Here is a 17,263-nt window from a genome sequence, read left to right on the forward strand (position 1 = left end):
ATTGTTTAAAGGTGGGAAACATGTTTTTCCTTGCCTATACATACGACGTTATCTTCCAGCCCAACATGAGCTTAATTACGTGGTACAGCTGACACGGTCTGCAGTGGTAGCTTAGCTTCTCTTCTGGTTCTCCGGTTCGTTTGTCAACAAAAGCGTCTGGGAATTTTCAAAGCTGGAAACTTTTCATAGGAATAAATGGGAAAAAACAGGAATTCACTAATTTGAAGCTTGGCTCTTAATAGGGAACTTAAATATAGTTGGGGTGAATATACTTGAGCATAATCCTGAGGAAAACAACCAGATTTCATGAAAGAAGATGATTTTTTATCTGCATATTGAATGGGACTTTTTTTGGAGGGAGAGGGGCTCTTTATATTTAACATTTTGAATGGGACTTTGTTGGGATTGCATTTTTGTTAATTTTTGAATGGGTTGGGTCGGGGGATGAGTAATATTTAACTCAACATTCATGTTTTTGTTCTTCAATGAAAGAATTGATTGTTCAATAAAATATTTAATACTTGATTTAGTTCTACTTACAAATAAATCTGTTTTAATTATATTATTTTGGATGGATGTCTGCTTATAAAAAAACACATTTATGCTTGGACATGATAGCTTTCCCTTAATTACCCTCAATTCTCAGTTAATTCCCATGGAAAGTTTCCAAAATTCCCCAACTTAACTTCCCATGGAAATTTTCCACCCCTTTGCAACCCTAGTGTGGACCCCCTGTTAACAAGCATGTCATACAACCCCACTTGAATAAAAGCCGAACCGATCACAGTTTGCCTGGTGGATTAAGCATGCCATATACAGAGGCCATATTCCTCGACCATTTCCCCCTATGCCTGTACCCACACATCCTGTCTCTCTTTGGCTGGCCTATCTAATAAAGGCAAAAAATGTAATAAAAGCTGAACCCAATCCCTTTAAATGTTCTTGAATACAGCTATTTGTTCAAGAGAGCAGCAACAATTATTACAGAAATAGGTTCCAATAAACACAACATCAGTTAATCCATTTTTAATAGATTTTACAATCAAAAAACAGGAAACAAGAGTTGAAAGATGACCATCAATAAGTCCAGATTTCAGTAATGCTGAGAAATGTTATCAAACCCAGAGTCACAGTTATTTTCCTCCACAGTAAAATGAACAGTGCAGTGATGGTGCATTACTGAGAGTGAGTTCGATGTTCACAGTTTAAATCTCAGAATCATTCAGGTTAATCCTTTGGCATGTTTATTCCCCTGACATAAACACTGTGGCAACTTTTCAGACATAATACTCTTCTTTTTTTGTTGTTGGTGTTTTTGCACTGCCATGATTTTGCATAGAACATAAACTCCGACATAATAAATGTGTTAAAGATATCACTGAACCCTACAACATGTTGATACTGTGACCAGCGTACAGTAAACCTGCAGAATTACCTGGACAAGAAGTTTATTAGCATTCATTTTTGGTCACTGTGCATGTAGTGTGACTGTGGTTTACGTAGTGTTATTCTAATGCATGTAGTAATACACCCAAACACAACCCGAGTAATACACAATCATACAGGATTAACAAAAGACAGGAATTTGAACATGAGCTTTTTTTTCTCTCAATAAAAATAATCTTTAACATTAATGATCACTTTCTTTAAAAAATTACATTATATTTGCACTTACATAAAAATAAAAATATCAAGTAAAATGTGTAACATCCCGCTGCAAAAAGTGTCAGAGGGGACAAAAAAGAAAAACAGCAGCTCAGAGGCTGCTGCTGCTGCTGCTGAGGCACCTTCATAAACCAGCCACACAAACCGCCCCACATGAGCAACGCTGCATATTTTTTTTACATTGTGTTAAATGTAGCTGCATAAATTAAATAAATCTGAGTTCATTAAAATAAAAGTTTGGTACCATGAAAATCAATATTTCATCTGAGCAGATCAGTGAGTTTGAGCTGTCTACCTCTCAGGGAAACACAGGTTGTTTTCTTTCTATCAGAGAGAGGCTTACTTCAAACATTTGATATTTTAAGGTCTCTGGGTTTAAGGCGCAGACATGTTGCATTACAAACAAGTGTTAATCAAACGCAGACAAAGAAGTACCTTTTAGTAAAGCATACACTGCTTTCACTCTACATACACTTTTCTTTAACATATTTATATTTAATGACCTCTGTGGTCAACAAGTCTGAAATCTACCAAAGTGCTCAATGCATAATTTGTATTTCTTGATGGTTATTTATTATTTATTTCTAACAGTTAGGTACGGTGGCTCTGAAGGGTTTTTGCACAAACATTCCATAATGCAAAAAAGCATTTAGCAAAATGCAGAAATGTGTCATGAACTGTAGGAAACATTTATGTGAATGTCAGAAACATTTCACACACATACAGTTGTGTTCTGAAGTTTATATACCCTGGCAGAGTTTATGGTTTCTTGGGTAGTTTCTGTTGTCTTTATGATATAAAAAAAGTAAACACAGTTGTTTGATAGGAATTTTGCTTCACACAACCACTAACCATGAGTGAAAAAAAAAAAGTTTCTCTTATCTTTCATATTCTCTGAAAAATGGCCATAAAAAAAATCACAAATTCTGCCAGGGTATGTAAACTTATGAGCACAACTGCATTTAAATGAAACAGAAAAACATTTCACATAACGCAAAATAAATCCACAAAATGTTTTTGCATTTTTTCCTTTTTCTAAAATACTCATCTAATTTGCAAAACATTTTCAAGTTTCATGAAATACTTCAGAGTTTTGTTCATTATTTTGTAATTTTGTGAAATCATTTTGCATTCAGTGAAATGTTTTTGTTTTACAGTCATGAAATGTCTGTGCAGTTGACCTTCAGGCCCTCCATCATTTTGACATACTGTTTTCTCAGCCCCAGTCGGTCACAGCGTCTTTGTTTTCAGTGAAAGAAAGGAGTAAATGAGTTCATCTAACTTTGGATTAACCCTCCTGTTATGTTACGGGTCAAACTGACCCTTTTTAAAGTCTATTTTAGGTAATATCTGCTTCCAAACCAGCTAAATGCAGCATACAAATCTGGGCAGCATGTGACAGAAGAGGTCTCGTGTTAATTTATCAACATCACTTCATAAAAAAAGAAAATTCAAAATGTAAAATGAAATAAACAAATGTCTATGTCATGTAAAACTATTGTATTTATATTTAGGGCTTTCCAATGTGCATTAAAAAAGTTTTAACATTAATTTGAATGAGAAATGAGTGAGTTATCCTCATTGAATCATGATCTGTGAGAATTAAAGAACACCAATGGACTAAATCTTGATTTAAATGGTTAGTAATGGAGTTAAAAATTGGATTTTAAAAAATGCGTGTTGGGATTTTTTGGGTTCTGACACTTTTGGATAATTTAATATGCCCCGGGTCAAATTGACCCAGGAACATTATTGCTGTTCCTTAGAAATGAACATAACAGGAGGGTTAAAAGGCATCGAATAGAGATAAAGATCTTGCATAAAGACAAAAAGTGACATCCTGTTAAACACAAAGATGCTGATGATCATTTCAGTTTGCACAATCCTACCAGCAGAGTTCAATACAGTGGAAAATCACAGAATGATGACCTGACATCAGACAACACTCTTTTACAGTTTACAGTTTACATTAAAACTTCTGTCTTCAGTTTGGTATTATAATTATTATTTTTTGTTCTATGAAGAACTGTAATATCCAAAAATGTTCAGGTTCATCATCAATCTCCTCACGTCTATTTCATTCTTTAAGTTTACATTGTTACGACACCACAGACTCACAGATAACTTTAACATTGTTTGATGTTCACTGATCATTGCTCAAAGTTTTACATCTTTTACACAAATCAGGTATATCTTTAAGGGTAATTGCTTTATGTTTAAACTTAGTCTCTTTGTTAAATATTCATTTTTTTATATATATGTTAGAATAATTATTTTAATGAAAAAGCAAATAGTTCTAATAAAAACGTAATTTGGTGACATCATGTAGTGTAATAATAATATTTTCTGACATGTAAAGTTAAGGCTTTTTAACAGAAATTTGACAGAAATCCTTCAATGTGTCTTGATTGTTTTTTAAGGACAGTTGCAGGTTGAATCTTTGAGTTTATTTTTACTCTTCTTATCTTTCATTGTTTTTTTTAGAATTGCTCCTGTAGATTGCTTTGGCAGACAGACATGAAACAGGCTCTAATTATATTCTTAGATTTCAGTTTAATTAGTGAGCTTGGATCCATCACTAATCAGAATAAAGGACAACTGCAAAATAAAACAACCCATCTTATTACCCAGTATGAGCACCTTCAGTCGACTTAAGGATTTAAAGCCACAACCTTGCTAGTCAGCATCAGGATCACTAGTAGGTTTAATTCATTATTAATATTTCTATTATTGTGTATTGTAGTGCAGCCACCCCCCACTTGCGGGGAGCTGCAGCTCTTGTTAATGGCATCTAAACTGACATATAACTAGGGTTGCAAAATTCTGAGAATTTTCCAAGTTGGAAACTTTCCATGGGAAAAAAACAGGAATTTACTAAATTGAATGTTGGCTCTTAATAGGGAACTTAAATATAGTTGGGGAAAATATATTTTAGCATAACCCTGACTAAAACAACCAGATTTCATGTAAGAAGATGCTTTTTTTATCTGCATGTTGAATGGGACTTTTTTTGGAGAGAGAGCGGCTCTTTTCATTTAACATTTTGAATGGGACTTTGTTGGGATTGATTTTTTGTTATTTTTGAATGGGTTGGGTCGGGGGGGATGAGTAATATTTAACTCAACATTCATGTTTTTGTTCTTCAATGAAAGAATTGATTGTTAAATAAAATATTTAACACTTGATAAAGTTCTACTTACAAATAAATCTGTTTTAATTGTGTTATTTTTGACAGATGTCTGCTTATAACAAAACAAATATTCATGCTTGGATATGATACCTTTCCATTAAATTACCCTCAATTCCCATTTCATTCCCATAAATTCCCATAACTACCATGGAAAGTTTCCAATTTGGAATATTTCCAAAATTCCCCAGCTTAACTTCGTATGGAAGTTTACTGGAAACTTTGCAACCCTACATATCACCCCTCAACCGGAGCAATACGTAACCAGCACAGACATGTGGACGTTAACCTTCACGGAGGACCATAAGCTCGTGGTGCTAGCTCTGCTGATGTTAAGACACACTCTGCAAACTAACATGTTCACTTTCAGACTGAGTGTTTTCTCACTTTTAGACCACTGAGCTATTCAAAATTTAAACTTAATATTAAACACACAAGTAGAATAACGATTTTTGGGGATGGAGTCTGTCTCTGTAGGGCTTCTTTCTGTGTTATTATCAAACAAATGTAATCAATCATGAATGCCTGAAAGAATGAGGTTACATACATTACAGCCTGTTTCACTTGTGTTTGCTGAAACAGTCCACAGGAGCTGTTTTTAATTGTATCTATAAATTGTTAGTCCTCAAAATAGGAATAAAAAGGGCAGAGTTTAAAAAATGTCAAAGTCACCCTCAAGATGGGTTTATGTGGTTTGAATTTTAAAAGAACAGAAGTTAATCTCACACCCGTCAGCTATGGGCGTTTTTTTTTTTATTAACAACTAGTGAAGAAAAACGGCAGGGTGATGTTTAGAAATATCCTGCAGCAATATCCTCTATCTGAGCTTGTGAATAGGCTGCCGGAGTTAATCCTATCTCATCATTATTTAGTAAAGGTCAAGTTGTGATACTCCCCTACAAGGTCAGAATCACACAAAGTCCCTAACAATAAATCTCTTAGTTGTATTTCTGTCCTTGCAGCGTCAGTGTTTTACTTTTAATTAGTTATTTGTTAATACACGTTAAACACTTTAGTATGCTTTGGGTGAAAAGCACGAAGAAGAAGAAGCTTATGTGAAAGTGCCGAATTACTGTATTCAGATAGTGAACAGCAGTCACAGACTTAAAGTGGGTGAATCTGTCCTCCCACGTTATTGTAACAAGGAATTAGTTCATATGACACAAGAAGAAACTCTTTGTGGCTTAGTGTGCATAGCATATAAACTGAAGGCATAGCTGTCTCTGCTTTAACACAGGGTGTAGTGTCACATACTGTTAAGTTAGATTTTGGGTCTCCACCCGTTTATGAACTGCATCAGTTTCTTCACCTGCAGTTTGCTCAGTTTGAAGTCTTCAGAGAGAATCTCCTCCGTCAGCTGCAGGAGTAAATTCCCGTCGATCTTCTCAGACACAAACAGAGACACGATGTCGTCTGGCAGGCCGATGAACCGGAGAGATTTAGAAACCTCTTCGATGGACAGTCCGGCCAGACTGGACGGCGGCTGCCAGGGCGGACAGTCAGGAGTTATTGAGTCAGAAATGGAAAATATCTCTTTAGTGCCTTGCTCCTGTGGAGTCAGTGAGCTGCTGGGTGTTTCCTGGGTACTGTCACAGGTTGATCCCGGTGCTAAATCTGAGCACTTCTTTATTAAAGCATTTGATTTTGGTGTCCTGGGTGGTAAAATAGGGCACGAGAGACTCTGCTTAGTGTCTGACTCTTCTATCCGTTTGTCTCTGTACATTTCAGAATTGTAACTTGAAGACTTGGTGCAGATCTGGGTCAGAGAAGCTTCCTGCAGCCTGAAGTCCTTACTGCTGTGTGCACGCTCTTTGCTGTCAAAGTCCACCAGGCTGGATGTGCAGGTTTTCGTGGAGCTCGGGGTTCTCTTTCTGGGGTAGCTGTAGTAGCTCCGACAGCTGGCTGGCAGGAATTCATCCATGCCGTGGGAATCTGCTCCGCTGAAGTTATTTGGCCAAGACAACCGGGAGGCCATCCCATCAGACGGCAGGCTGCCGCAGGACAGCGTAGTGTTTGGTTCAGTGTTGCTGGACGTGCTCCAGTTACAGGGGTAGCACACGTGACTCTGCTCCGGTGGTTCGGCTGCTTGCTCCTGCTCACTGCTCCCACTGCTGAAGGAAATATATAACATTAGTTCATAGTGCAAGAACAATCCCACGTAGACCTCTGTGATGTATCTTGACAAAGGGGCCAGACTGACCTGGACCCCCTGTGGCTAATATACTACCTATTGACTCTGATTGTTATTCTAAGTGTCTGACAATATTGTCCAAAGTTCTCCTACAGAGAGAGGTCCTGTTGCAGAGGATGTGTTTTTAAAAACCAGGACCAGCTAATACACTTCCCTCTTGAAAGACAAAATCCACAACAGTCATTTTACACCTTGCTGAACTCAGGAATCTTCAATCATCCTTGCCTGAATTGTTGAGTTGATAAAAATGTTAAAAAATATTGTGTTGGATCATAATCAACCAATTTAAATACTAAAGACTAGGGATGTAACGATACACTCAATCCACGATTCGATACGATTCACTCACGATTCTCTAAGGTTTTTAAGAAAACTGGATTGAATTCAAAATTTAAATAACTATTATTTTATTTCAATTCTCAGATATGGACAGTTGCAATATATATTTTTTCTCCTATATTTCTTTGTAAACAAAGTAATCCTTTTTCATTTTTAAGGTGTGTTGTAACGCAAATAAAACCACTGCACACTTTTTTTCAGTACCTTGCAAAAAAAATTAAAAATGGCCGCACAAAAATACCTTGCTGGAAAATTTCAGAACAATTATAGAGAAATGGAGAGTGAACAATTCCCAAATTTAAGTATTAAATATTAAAACAAATAAGGTAAATCTCTTTAAATTAGGGATGTAAATTTCAAGTATTTTTGGAAATGTTAAAGATCAATTATCGTTTAATCATTTAAAAAACATGAACGTTTTCCATGTCAAAAATAATGCCAAATGCGTTTTTCCCCCCTAAATCAAATTTTCCGTCATGACAGTGTATATTACTGACGGTATTAAACAGCTACGGATCATATTGAGGTGTTCAAAATGTTAAACATGCTGAATATCAACATGAGGAGCAGGCTTATAAATAATCTCCGTGGACGCATGGTCATAGAGTGAAGACTCAGACTACAACATGTGGATTTACTGCAACAGGAGAACTCAACAGGATCATATTTTAGACTCAGTGTCCAGTTTTCTTTTAGAGAAAAATAAGCATGGTCATGTGTCAGCCTGGAGTGGAACCGGGTCATAATCAGTCTTCTACTGTTTAAAAATAATATCCTGATACAAATTATTTTGAATCGATTTTAATCCACCCTTATTTGTATCGATTTTTTTACCGATTTGCGATATATCGTTACATCCCTACTAACGACTCACCATGAATGAACAGACTAACCTGTCGATCATGGGAGAGCAGCGTTTCTTTTGTTCTGAAGGATACAGTGACTGTTTTTGGCGATGGTGTCTGGCAGCTTTAAAAGGAGCGATACAGCTGCTGTTTCTGGATGTTGCTGTCAGCAGCTGCAACTTACTAGAATTTTCAGCCACAGCCTCTACACATGGCTCCACACCAACACACCAAAGTTTAAACTTCTTACCCCTGTTGGTCATCTCATCCCCAAAGTATGTTACAACAGGACAACTATTTATCTAAGGTGAGGCTGGTGTGACAAAGGATGCAGTTCTTACATGTTGTGGAGACCAGAGGAGTAATAGGAGAGGGTGGGACTTGGCGACCGGGTGTCTTGCTGCCGAGGCTTTGACAGGATGGGAACCGACGGCATCTGTTTCAAACTGCGTGGAGGGATCGGGGGGGCATTCAAAAGACGACATTCTTCCTTCACCTGGACAGAAAATGAAGAGTTAAAACTGACAACAACCAGCATTTTTCTAAGTTAAACTACAGGTGTTGGATAGACATTTTATAAAAGTACTTATTTATTAAAACAAGAGGTTCGTCTGGTCGTGCTGCAAACTGAACACCCACGCTCTCTCTTGCAGCTTAAGGAGTGTTTGCTGTAGAATTTAACTTCTCTTCCTGTTTCAAAAGTAACCAAGGGTGTCACCAAACCAAGACTAAAGTCTGACGATTGACCCTTTACATTACTGGTGTACTCACAGCTTCAGACTTGGGTGGGACAGGCGGTGGAGTAAGAGCAGCATCTGAGCCGACGGGACACGTGGCAGAGAATGACAGAGCTGCTGTTGAAGTACAGCCATTGTTGACGCCTCGCGGTCCCTCACTTACAGACGGTTTTGGGACCTGACCTCTGAGGTGATCCAACCACAGCTCTTCGTAGGGGACGTCAGATTTGCCAAGGGATGTTGGTGTGTTTGAGCTTTCAAACAGCTCGGGGAAAAAGTGTTCGCTCTCTCCCGAGTCTGAGGGGATGCTGTCGGACGGCAGCAGTGCCCAGTCTCCGCACAGCGTCATACAGCCCTGCAGGTTCACCTCGCTGTTCCCGTGCAGGTTGCTCCCGTACACGCACACGGAGAGTCTGTGGAAAGACTGCGTGAGTTCATCCCGGGCGTACGTTAAGGAGCTGGGGATCTGCATGTTGGGACACCCGTTAGAGGTGTTGCCCCCTCCGCTGTTTCCACTGCAGCTTCCATTCCCGCTGCTTTTCTTCGGGCTCTTCCCCTCGTCGTTCCAGTCCGTCCGTACATCCCGGACGGCTCGAGAGTAGTCGCCTATGTCGAACTGTTCCTGACAGAAGGAGAACCAGCGATGCACCATGGTGTCCAGCCACAGCTCCCCCTGCAGCAGCTCCTCTGGGATGATGAACCTGGGCATGGCCATGTGGAAGGGGAAGTGGGTGGGGATGATTTTGTTGCTTCGCAGAATGCAGCACACCACCACCGTTTTGGTCTGGATGTTGACCAGTTTGTAGCGGTGACCTTCGCGGATGAGATGGAGGTCGTGCTGGTTGCGGGGCGGACTGCTGGGTACCGTGACGTTGACAGGGAGGCGGGTCTTCTCCACGATGTTCCTGATGGTGTGCTCGCCGTCCTGCATCTGGAGCTCCAGTGGACTACAGGTGCTGAACCTGCCTTTGCACTGGAACGGCAGGCTGATGCTCTCGTTGGTCCGATGGTTCATGCAGATCAGACAGGGCATCTTTCCTCGGCCGATCTTGCTGATGGAGTTCAGCTTCCCGATCTTCTTAAAAATGGTGTTGAATCTTGATTTCTCTTTGGAGGTTTTGGCGTAGAGGATCTCAGCCTGACCCATCAGGGTCAGCTCATCACCAGTGTTCAGTGTGATGTTGTAAACTTCAGTGTCTTCATTACATTCTCCCGAAGCCATCTACAAACACACAACATGTTGTGTTTTCAGTTTTCATTTCTAGACATCTCTTTGAACCATAAAGTAGAAATAACTGATTCATTACTCAGCTTTAACTGATTCATTCTTCTCTTTCATGTTCACACATACCTTCACATTAAAAGTGATTTCTTCCATGACGTAAACCCTCTCAGGGAATGCTTTGGCAACCTCCTCCACGCTGTTGAAGTACTGCACCGGCTCCTTGACATCTCGGTCCTGCTCCAAAAGCTTAAACTGACCTGAAGACAGAAAAATCCCCAGTGACCCTGCAGCCCTGCTTAAACCTGTCATGTAAATATGTCCTGAGTGGACAGCCTTATCTACAGGTATCCGGACCCACTGAGGACGGACTGAGATCAGATCACTCAGTCCACAGGAACAATAATGTGGAGTAACAGACAACCCCCGTCTAGGGTTGCAAAATTCCGGGAATTTTCAAAGCTGGAAACTTTCCATGGGAATAAACCAGGAATTTACTAAATTGAAGGTTGGCTCTTAATAGGGAACTTAAATATAGTTGGGGAAAATGTATTTTAGCATAATCCTGACTAAAACAACCAGATTTCATGCAAGTACAGTTGAATATCTATGCTATTCCTCAATCACATGCACATAGCACACTGCTTACTGCATGGCTATTGAGACCACGCCCCCTACATGCACTGTGCATTCCTCCATCACATGTACAGATGATTTCTAGAATCCTGCAGAGGTGAGGCTTGAGGGAAGATGCTTTTTTATTTGCATGTTGAATGGGACTTTTTTGGAGGGAGAGGGGCTCTTTTCATTTAACATTTTGAATGGGACTTTGAATGGGTTGGGTCGGGGGATGAGTAATATTTAACTCCACATTCATGTTTTGTTCTTCAATGAAAGAATTGATTGTTCAATAAAATATTTAACACTTGATAAAGTTCTACTCACAAATAAATCTATTTTAATTGTATTATTTTGGATGGATGTCTGCTTATAACAAAACAAATATTTATGCTTGGATATGATACTGTTCCATTAAATTCCCATTCATCCCCATAATTTCCAATTTGGAATATTTCCAAAATTTCACAGCTTAACTTCCCATGGAAATTTACCGGAAATTTTCCACCCCTTTGCAACCCTACCCCCTTCTCATATACGCCAGATTTAATATTTCTCCGCTGCCTCATGAAAAACTTTATTTTGAAAGTTCTCATGTGAAACAGCTCTCTGTGGATTAGAGCCAGGTGTGCTCATAAATATGGAATATTTAACACCAATGTTTATCCATTAAGAAACTGCATTTAACCTTCAGAATCACACAGATCTGATAGTCTGTGTAGTTTTTAGATCTATCTGATAAACCTAAGTTTTATATTGTCATCATTTCAGTCCATAATCAACCCTTCACATTTTTTTAAGTTTAATGAAGGTGAATGGGACTCTTTTTCATTTGCAGATGAAGCCGCAAAGTGAGATCTAATCCTAAATGGTCATGCATGTAGAAACACATTCTAAAGCGAAGCGTGAGCGCTTGTTCTCCAACGTTGCACATACCTGATCATATCACCAAGATGGATGTTAAAACAAAGCATAAACAGATCCTAATACGTCATCCCAAAGATTATCAAGTAAATTTAAGAGCCTCTAGCATCCCCGCCGTACTCCCTCACCTTCATAGTGAACTGGAATCTCTATCTTGGGCCCGATGACGTAGTGTCCCTCCTCCAGACTGTGAGCAGTAATCGTCGTCCACTGACGGCAGGAATGAATCAAGAGGTAGTCGTTGTCCCTGAGCCCTTCAACCAGCTGACCTGCAGGAGTAAACACAGCAATGACACCTTAAGATAGAATCAAAACTTAAACAACAACAACAACAACAACTGTCACACCCTGTGTGCCTGTTGCTTATTCATAAAATGAAACTAACTGTTGAGATCATCACTGATTGATAAAGCGTTTAATTGAAAGTGTGAGAAAGCCTTCAGACACATTTTGAAGAATATCAGGGAAATAATCCTCGAGGAATTCTATAAATACTGTTCAGTCTTCAGCACAGCTCGAGCCTCTGTGGCCGCTCCACTCATGCCAAGGCATTGGATTACTCAGCACACTCGAGTCGCTATTCTCCCCGGACAATGACTAATACCCTGATCCATACCTTTCTAAAAGCAAGCACTACTATTTAAAAGTGCAATGCAGCATCGCAGCCCTGCAGCAGAGGCTTGGCAGAGAGCGACGGAGGAGGAGGCTACAGCAGGAAATACATGCTGATGATTTGAAAATGACTTCAATTCAAAGTCCACGCCAAAATATACACGCTTTAATGAAGAGAGATCACTATAATGCAGTCATCATGGAATTCCCCTTGAATACCTTTGCTGTAGTCATATTTTTTATGAAACTAGTCGTACTTTGCTTTATGAATGAGACTAAAGACCGGCACATTTACAGACTTTGGAAACATGTTCACTAGGGATGACCACAATTAATCGATTATCGATTAATTGATTGTTAAGAAATTACTCGAAACACACATTTTTGTTATCAATTTTCCGTCACGTGGAACAAACATCACGTGGTCTCATATTACACTCATCTATCAGGGAGGTGTTTTAAGTTTAAAGCATGTTTCGATGTGAATCAGCTGTTAAAGGTGCTGTGCACAGCGGAGACGCTCAGCTGGCGGCTGCGGCTGTGCGTCAGGTCTCCACGTGCGCTTTTTAAAAGAGGATCAATACAAAACTGCTGCCAACAACAACACGGACACAAAGGTTGACAGCTTTAAACAGGATATTTCCCACCTTTGGATACGAAGGCAACAGACAGGTGGGAAATTCTGGTACACTACGTTTACAGAACAGCAACATCAGAGCCATCTGGGCTTTTCTCCAGCGGGACTGATCCGGTTGCGCTCCCGGCTGACACCTGATCGAATACACATGTTTATTTTTCTCAATAAGAACGAGTAGACAGAAAACTGGACACTGTGAGTCTGAAGTACTTTTCTGTTAGTAGTCTCAGCCTTCACTTTATAAGATTATGTCCGTGGAGAATATTTTAATGAGCCTGATCGTTGATAATCAGCGTGTCAAACGTGTACCCGTATTCAATCCCGTCAGTTAGATGCATTTTGTTGCTGTAGAAAATACAATTTAGGGGGAAAACAACGTATTTGGCTTTTTTTTTTGACGTAAGAATAATAATGTGTTTTTTAATCAATTAATCGATAATTGATCGTTAACATTTCCAAAAATCGATCACGGAAAATACTTAAAATGTACATCCCTAATGTTCACACATTTGACAGTCGTCTCATACTCGTATTAGCTGTTCCAAACTTGAAGCACTATCATGCTCACGTTTCTGCAGAGTGAGAGCAGAGAGGTTACAGGACATCTTTACACTCACACTGACTTATTATATCGTCATCCTGGCTCTCTAAACAGATTTCCATTCCAATATGACTCACCCTGTCACTTCTTAGGTGGTGCTGATAAAGGAAACCCTGCACAGTTGATAAGACATTTTGGAGTGTCCATCATACTTGTATTGTGATATTGCTGAAATGCATTCACAGTGAAGTGAAAAACTCTGATATTACAAACTCCGACACAAGACTGTTTAAATGAATTTAGCAAATGTTTGATCGAAATTGAAACTTTCTACGTCATAGGAGTTAACAGATAACCACAATATATGCACAGAGCATTAACATTTTTAAAAGCAAACTCAAGACCAATCTTTTTAGTCTCACTTTTAACTGAGTTTATTTATTTATTTATTATCTAGTTCAAATTATAGCTGCTTTTATTCTACTTTATTTATTTTTGTACTTATTTATTTTATTTATTTCAAGTATAGCATATTATTTTCTTTTAATGGTTTAATATTTTAGTGTTTTATTATCTTAGAAATGCATTTTATTTTGGTGATTTTAATTTACTGTGTTGAGTTTAAACATCTTATTTTACCTCCAGTGTTTCCTCATTAAGATAACATGAGAGAGTTTCCCCAGTTCATTCAGCAACTTCTTTTTAATTTTTTAATTAATTAATTTTATTTCTATTGTTTTTATTACTATTGTTGCATATATTGTGTTCTAAACTTTAGGATTGTGGGGTGGGTTTGGGGTCGGGGCTGGGGGTGGGATCTTTTTCTTAATTTATTCTATTTTAGTTTGTTTTTATGTACAGCACTTTGTGTTATATTATAATGCAATTGTATGAAAAACACTTCATAAATAAAGTCTGATTGATTGATTGATTGAACCAGTAACAGTACAGCCAATTAGATAGTGTTCTGTGTGAGACATTAGAGGAAACAGAGTGAGGGTTGGGTCAAAACAGACCCAGAGGCAGCAGCAGAGCCAAAGCAGCACAACTTTTAATCAATTCATTTTATCTGTGATTGGTAAGTCTTCGGGGCTAAAAGTGTAGTATTTTTCCGTCTGCAGTGGAGCAGAGCAGAGTGAAGTGGGAACTACAGAGACCATCGTCCCATGTGTGCCCATCATTCTTTGCCCTCTGTTCTCTGCCTGAGATGTAGCACAGTGAACATGGCGGACACCAGTGTTCATGGCGAGGGTGAATAGAGAGACGATATTGAAACTGTGGATGCTCCAGCAGGTTTTAAATCTGACGTGTGGAAGCAGTTTGAAGAAATGATGAAGAAGAAAAGGTGACAGGCAAACGAAAACAATACACAGACACCGCCGCACTACGGCGTCCTACACGTTGGGGAATACAACTTATATGACCCCAAAAATAATGTATATTTTAAATCTTGCATCAAATATTGTGCCATGGACCAGTTACAGAGGTATTATCATATTGTGAGATTTTGATATGGGTACATCCCGACTGTTGCTGCAATTAATTATACTTTTTGTCAGTACATGACAACTTAAAGCTCCTGTGAGAAACTCTTGTTTGAGTTGATCTTGGTCCCCCCTCTGAACAGAGTGGTACGTCTTACCTCTGCTGATTGTGTCCTGTACATTTGCAAGTAGTGTTTTCCGACAATACATAAATATGTTTTAGGTGTGTAACGATTCTTTTTAACAACGATTCGATTCGTAACACAATTGGTGGTTAACGATACAATTAAAGGACGATATTGGTTAATTTAGAACGATACGATCCGAAACGATTCAGTGACTTGAAATCGATTCAGTAACTTTTTAGCCTAAAAATTAAACCAGTGTGACTCTGAAATAAATACCTTGATACCGGACAGTCTTAGATTCCTGCTGTTGACATGACGTTTTTCGCCTGAGCCGAGTTTCGGCCTAGTCTCTGACTAAACATGCTGGCGAGGCCTGAAGCTTCTGCAGAGCTGATGTTACCTTGGAATGCTGCAAGAGGTGCCTGGACGGCCGACGTGTGAAATCCCATGGTGCCATAATAGGTGGTTGGATAGATTTGTCGTGTTGCTGTGGTACTTAACTTGACCTTTACATATCCTACAAACAGCGAGCAACTTATTTAGAACATCTCCGTCTTTGCAAAAGCCAAAGTGTTTCCACACACTGGACCGCAATGGTGGCTTGATAATTTCTCGCTCGCCGGCTACCCCTCTGCTATCCGCCATGCTATGTTTTGTTGTCTGCTGGCGCGTGGTGATGACGTCACAGACAGGTAGCCTGAATTGAGTAACGTTTAACGTCTTTATCATTAGAAGTGCAAAAAAAACACATCCATATAAAATCTGCCATGCTTAAATCCAATGCATCATTTCCTAGTATCGATAGAATTGATTTATTACCTTTTAAAACCATGTTAGATCAATTTATGTCGTCCTGAAGGCCAACTTGCCAAGCCCAGATCGATGTAGTCGGATCATAGGAATATAAATCTATACATCAATGCAGTAGATGAATCGCTACCTAATATTTTTTTCATCATGAACTCTTCAAACGGGGTTGCACGATGGTGCAGTGCCTGTTGCTGTGCTGTTGCCTCCCACAGTCCAAAAACATGCTCACTAGGTTGAGTGATCACTCTAAAATGCCCGGAGGTGTGAGTGTGTGCGTGAATGATTGTCTGTCTCTGTGTTAGCCCTGTCATAGGTTGACGACCTGTCCAGGATGTACCCTGTCTTCCGCCCAAAGCCAGCTGGGATAGGCTCCAGCCCCCTGTGACCCCTAACGGGATAAGCGGTCAAGATAATGGATTGATGGATCTCTTCAAACAGTGGAATGTATCATTTACACTGAATCTTTACTGAAGAAAGTGTAAATACAAGCTGTTTCAGCACCATGGTGTTAATCTCATCTGACACCTACCCTGCAGCAGTGCTTTCAAGCACTAATAATTACTTTCCAGGCACATCAGTCTTTATGCTGTTGGTCTTTATTGCTTCAGTATGCCATTAAAGAGCATCAGTATTAATTGTAATCTATTTCATTACTAGATAAAAACTCCTCATCAGAGCTTTAACTGCAGTTTGTTTATTCCCACTTGTACACCCGTTAGTGCAAACCTCTCAGTTATCTATACTTACTCGTGTATTATTGTCTTTGTGTTTCTGCAACCAGATTTCACCATCTGAGCGTCAATAAAGGTGAATCTACTTTTATCTATTCCTAAAACCAACATCACAAATGTGAAAGTTTACCTCAGCTAACAGCTAACAAGCATTTCAGCAGCTAGCATTGGACACAGTTAGCATTAGGAGAGAGTTACTCACCGTTATCCAGCTTGGCAATCTGCGGCAGCCTGTAAGCACTGACTAGTTGATCTAATGGCAGAGACGTCGTGCTCCAGGTAACATCTTTTAAATTGTTGTACAACATTGTTCCAAGGTCCATGGTGCTAGCTTACATTAGCCAACCTGAGAGTTGGCGGTGTGTAAACACGATCACAAATGGCTACACTAAGGTAACAAACTTAATAACACCCCCTCTCCTCCTCTACGCCTTTGTGTGGCATGTTTTTAATTAATTCTTTCATATGTTTCTGTATAATATGCCTACGTATCATAAAAGTCCGATAACTGATAGAGTAGCAGAGCCATGTTTGTTTAGCTCGCTGCATCAAGGCGACTGGTCCACATCAATAACGGAAACACGTCATATTC

At 39.3% G+C, this 17,263-nt stretch overlaps 1 protein-coding gene across 2 annotated transcripts; it reads right to left on the reverse strand.

The window, feature by feature from the left end:
- Nucleotides 1-1,011: 1,011 nt before the first annotated feature.
- On the reverse strand, nucleotides 1,012-17,246 carry garem (GRB2 associated, regulator of MAPK1). 2 transcript variants are annotated; one of them, XM_034706149.1, is made up of 6 exons: nucleotides 16,874-17,246; nucleotides 11,857-11,997; nucleotides 10,316-10,446; nucleotides 8,999-10,186; nucleotides 8,569-8,723; nucleotides 1,012-6,963 (listed from the first exon to the last, which is right to left on the reverse strand). In XM_034706149.1, the coding sequence occupies exons 1-6, from the start codon at nucleotides 16,992-16,994 to the stop codon at nucleotides 6,114-6,116; spliced, it is 2,586 nt and encodes an 861-aa protein (XP_034562040.1). In that variant the 5' UTR covers nucleotides 16,995-17,246; the 3' UTR covers nucleotides 1,012-6,113. The 2 variants fall into 2 exon arrangements, with proteins under 2 accessions (XP_034562040.1, XP_034562041.1); XM_034706150.1 differs by having other exon boundaries at nucleotides 5,909-6,960; nucleotides 16,874-17,232.
- Nucleotides 17,247-17,263: the final 17 nt, after the last annotated feature.

The sequence above is a fragment of the Notolabrus celidotus genome, chromosome 17 (assembly GCF_009762535.1).
Source record: "Notolabrus celidotus isolate fNotCel1 chromosome 17, fNotCel1.pri, whole genome shotgun sequence".
NCBI classification, from domain to species: Eukaryota; Metazoa; Chordata; class Actinopteri; order Labriformes; family Labridae; genus Notolabrus; species Notolabrus celidotus.

Bases quoted from the DNA above. Each gene is read 5' to 3' on its own strand.
- garem (XM_034706149.1), bottom strand. From the start codon at position 16,994: ATGGACCTTGGAACAATGTTGTACAACAATTTAAAAGATGTTACCTGG. The intron at 10,447-11,856 runs GTGAGGGAGTAC...TTCTGTCTTCAG, and splicing joins GATTCCAGTTCACTATGAAG to GTCAGTTTAAGCTTTTGGAG. The intron at 6,964-8,568 runs GTAAGAACTGCA...TATTTCCTTCAG, and splicing joins TCCTCTGGTCTCCACAACAT to CAGTGGGAGCAGTGAGCAGG.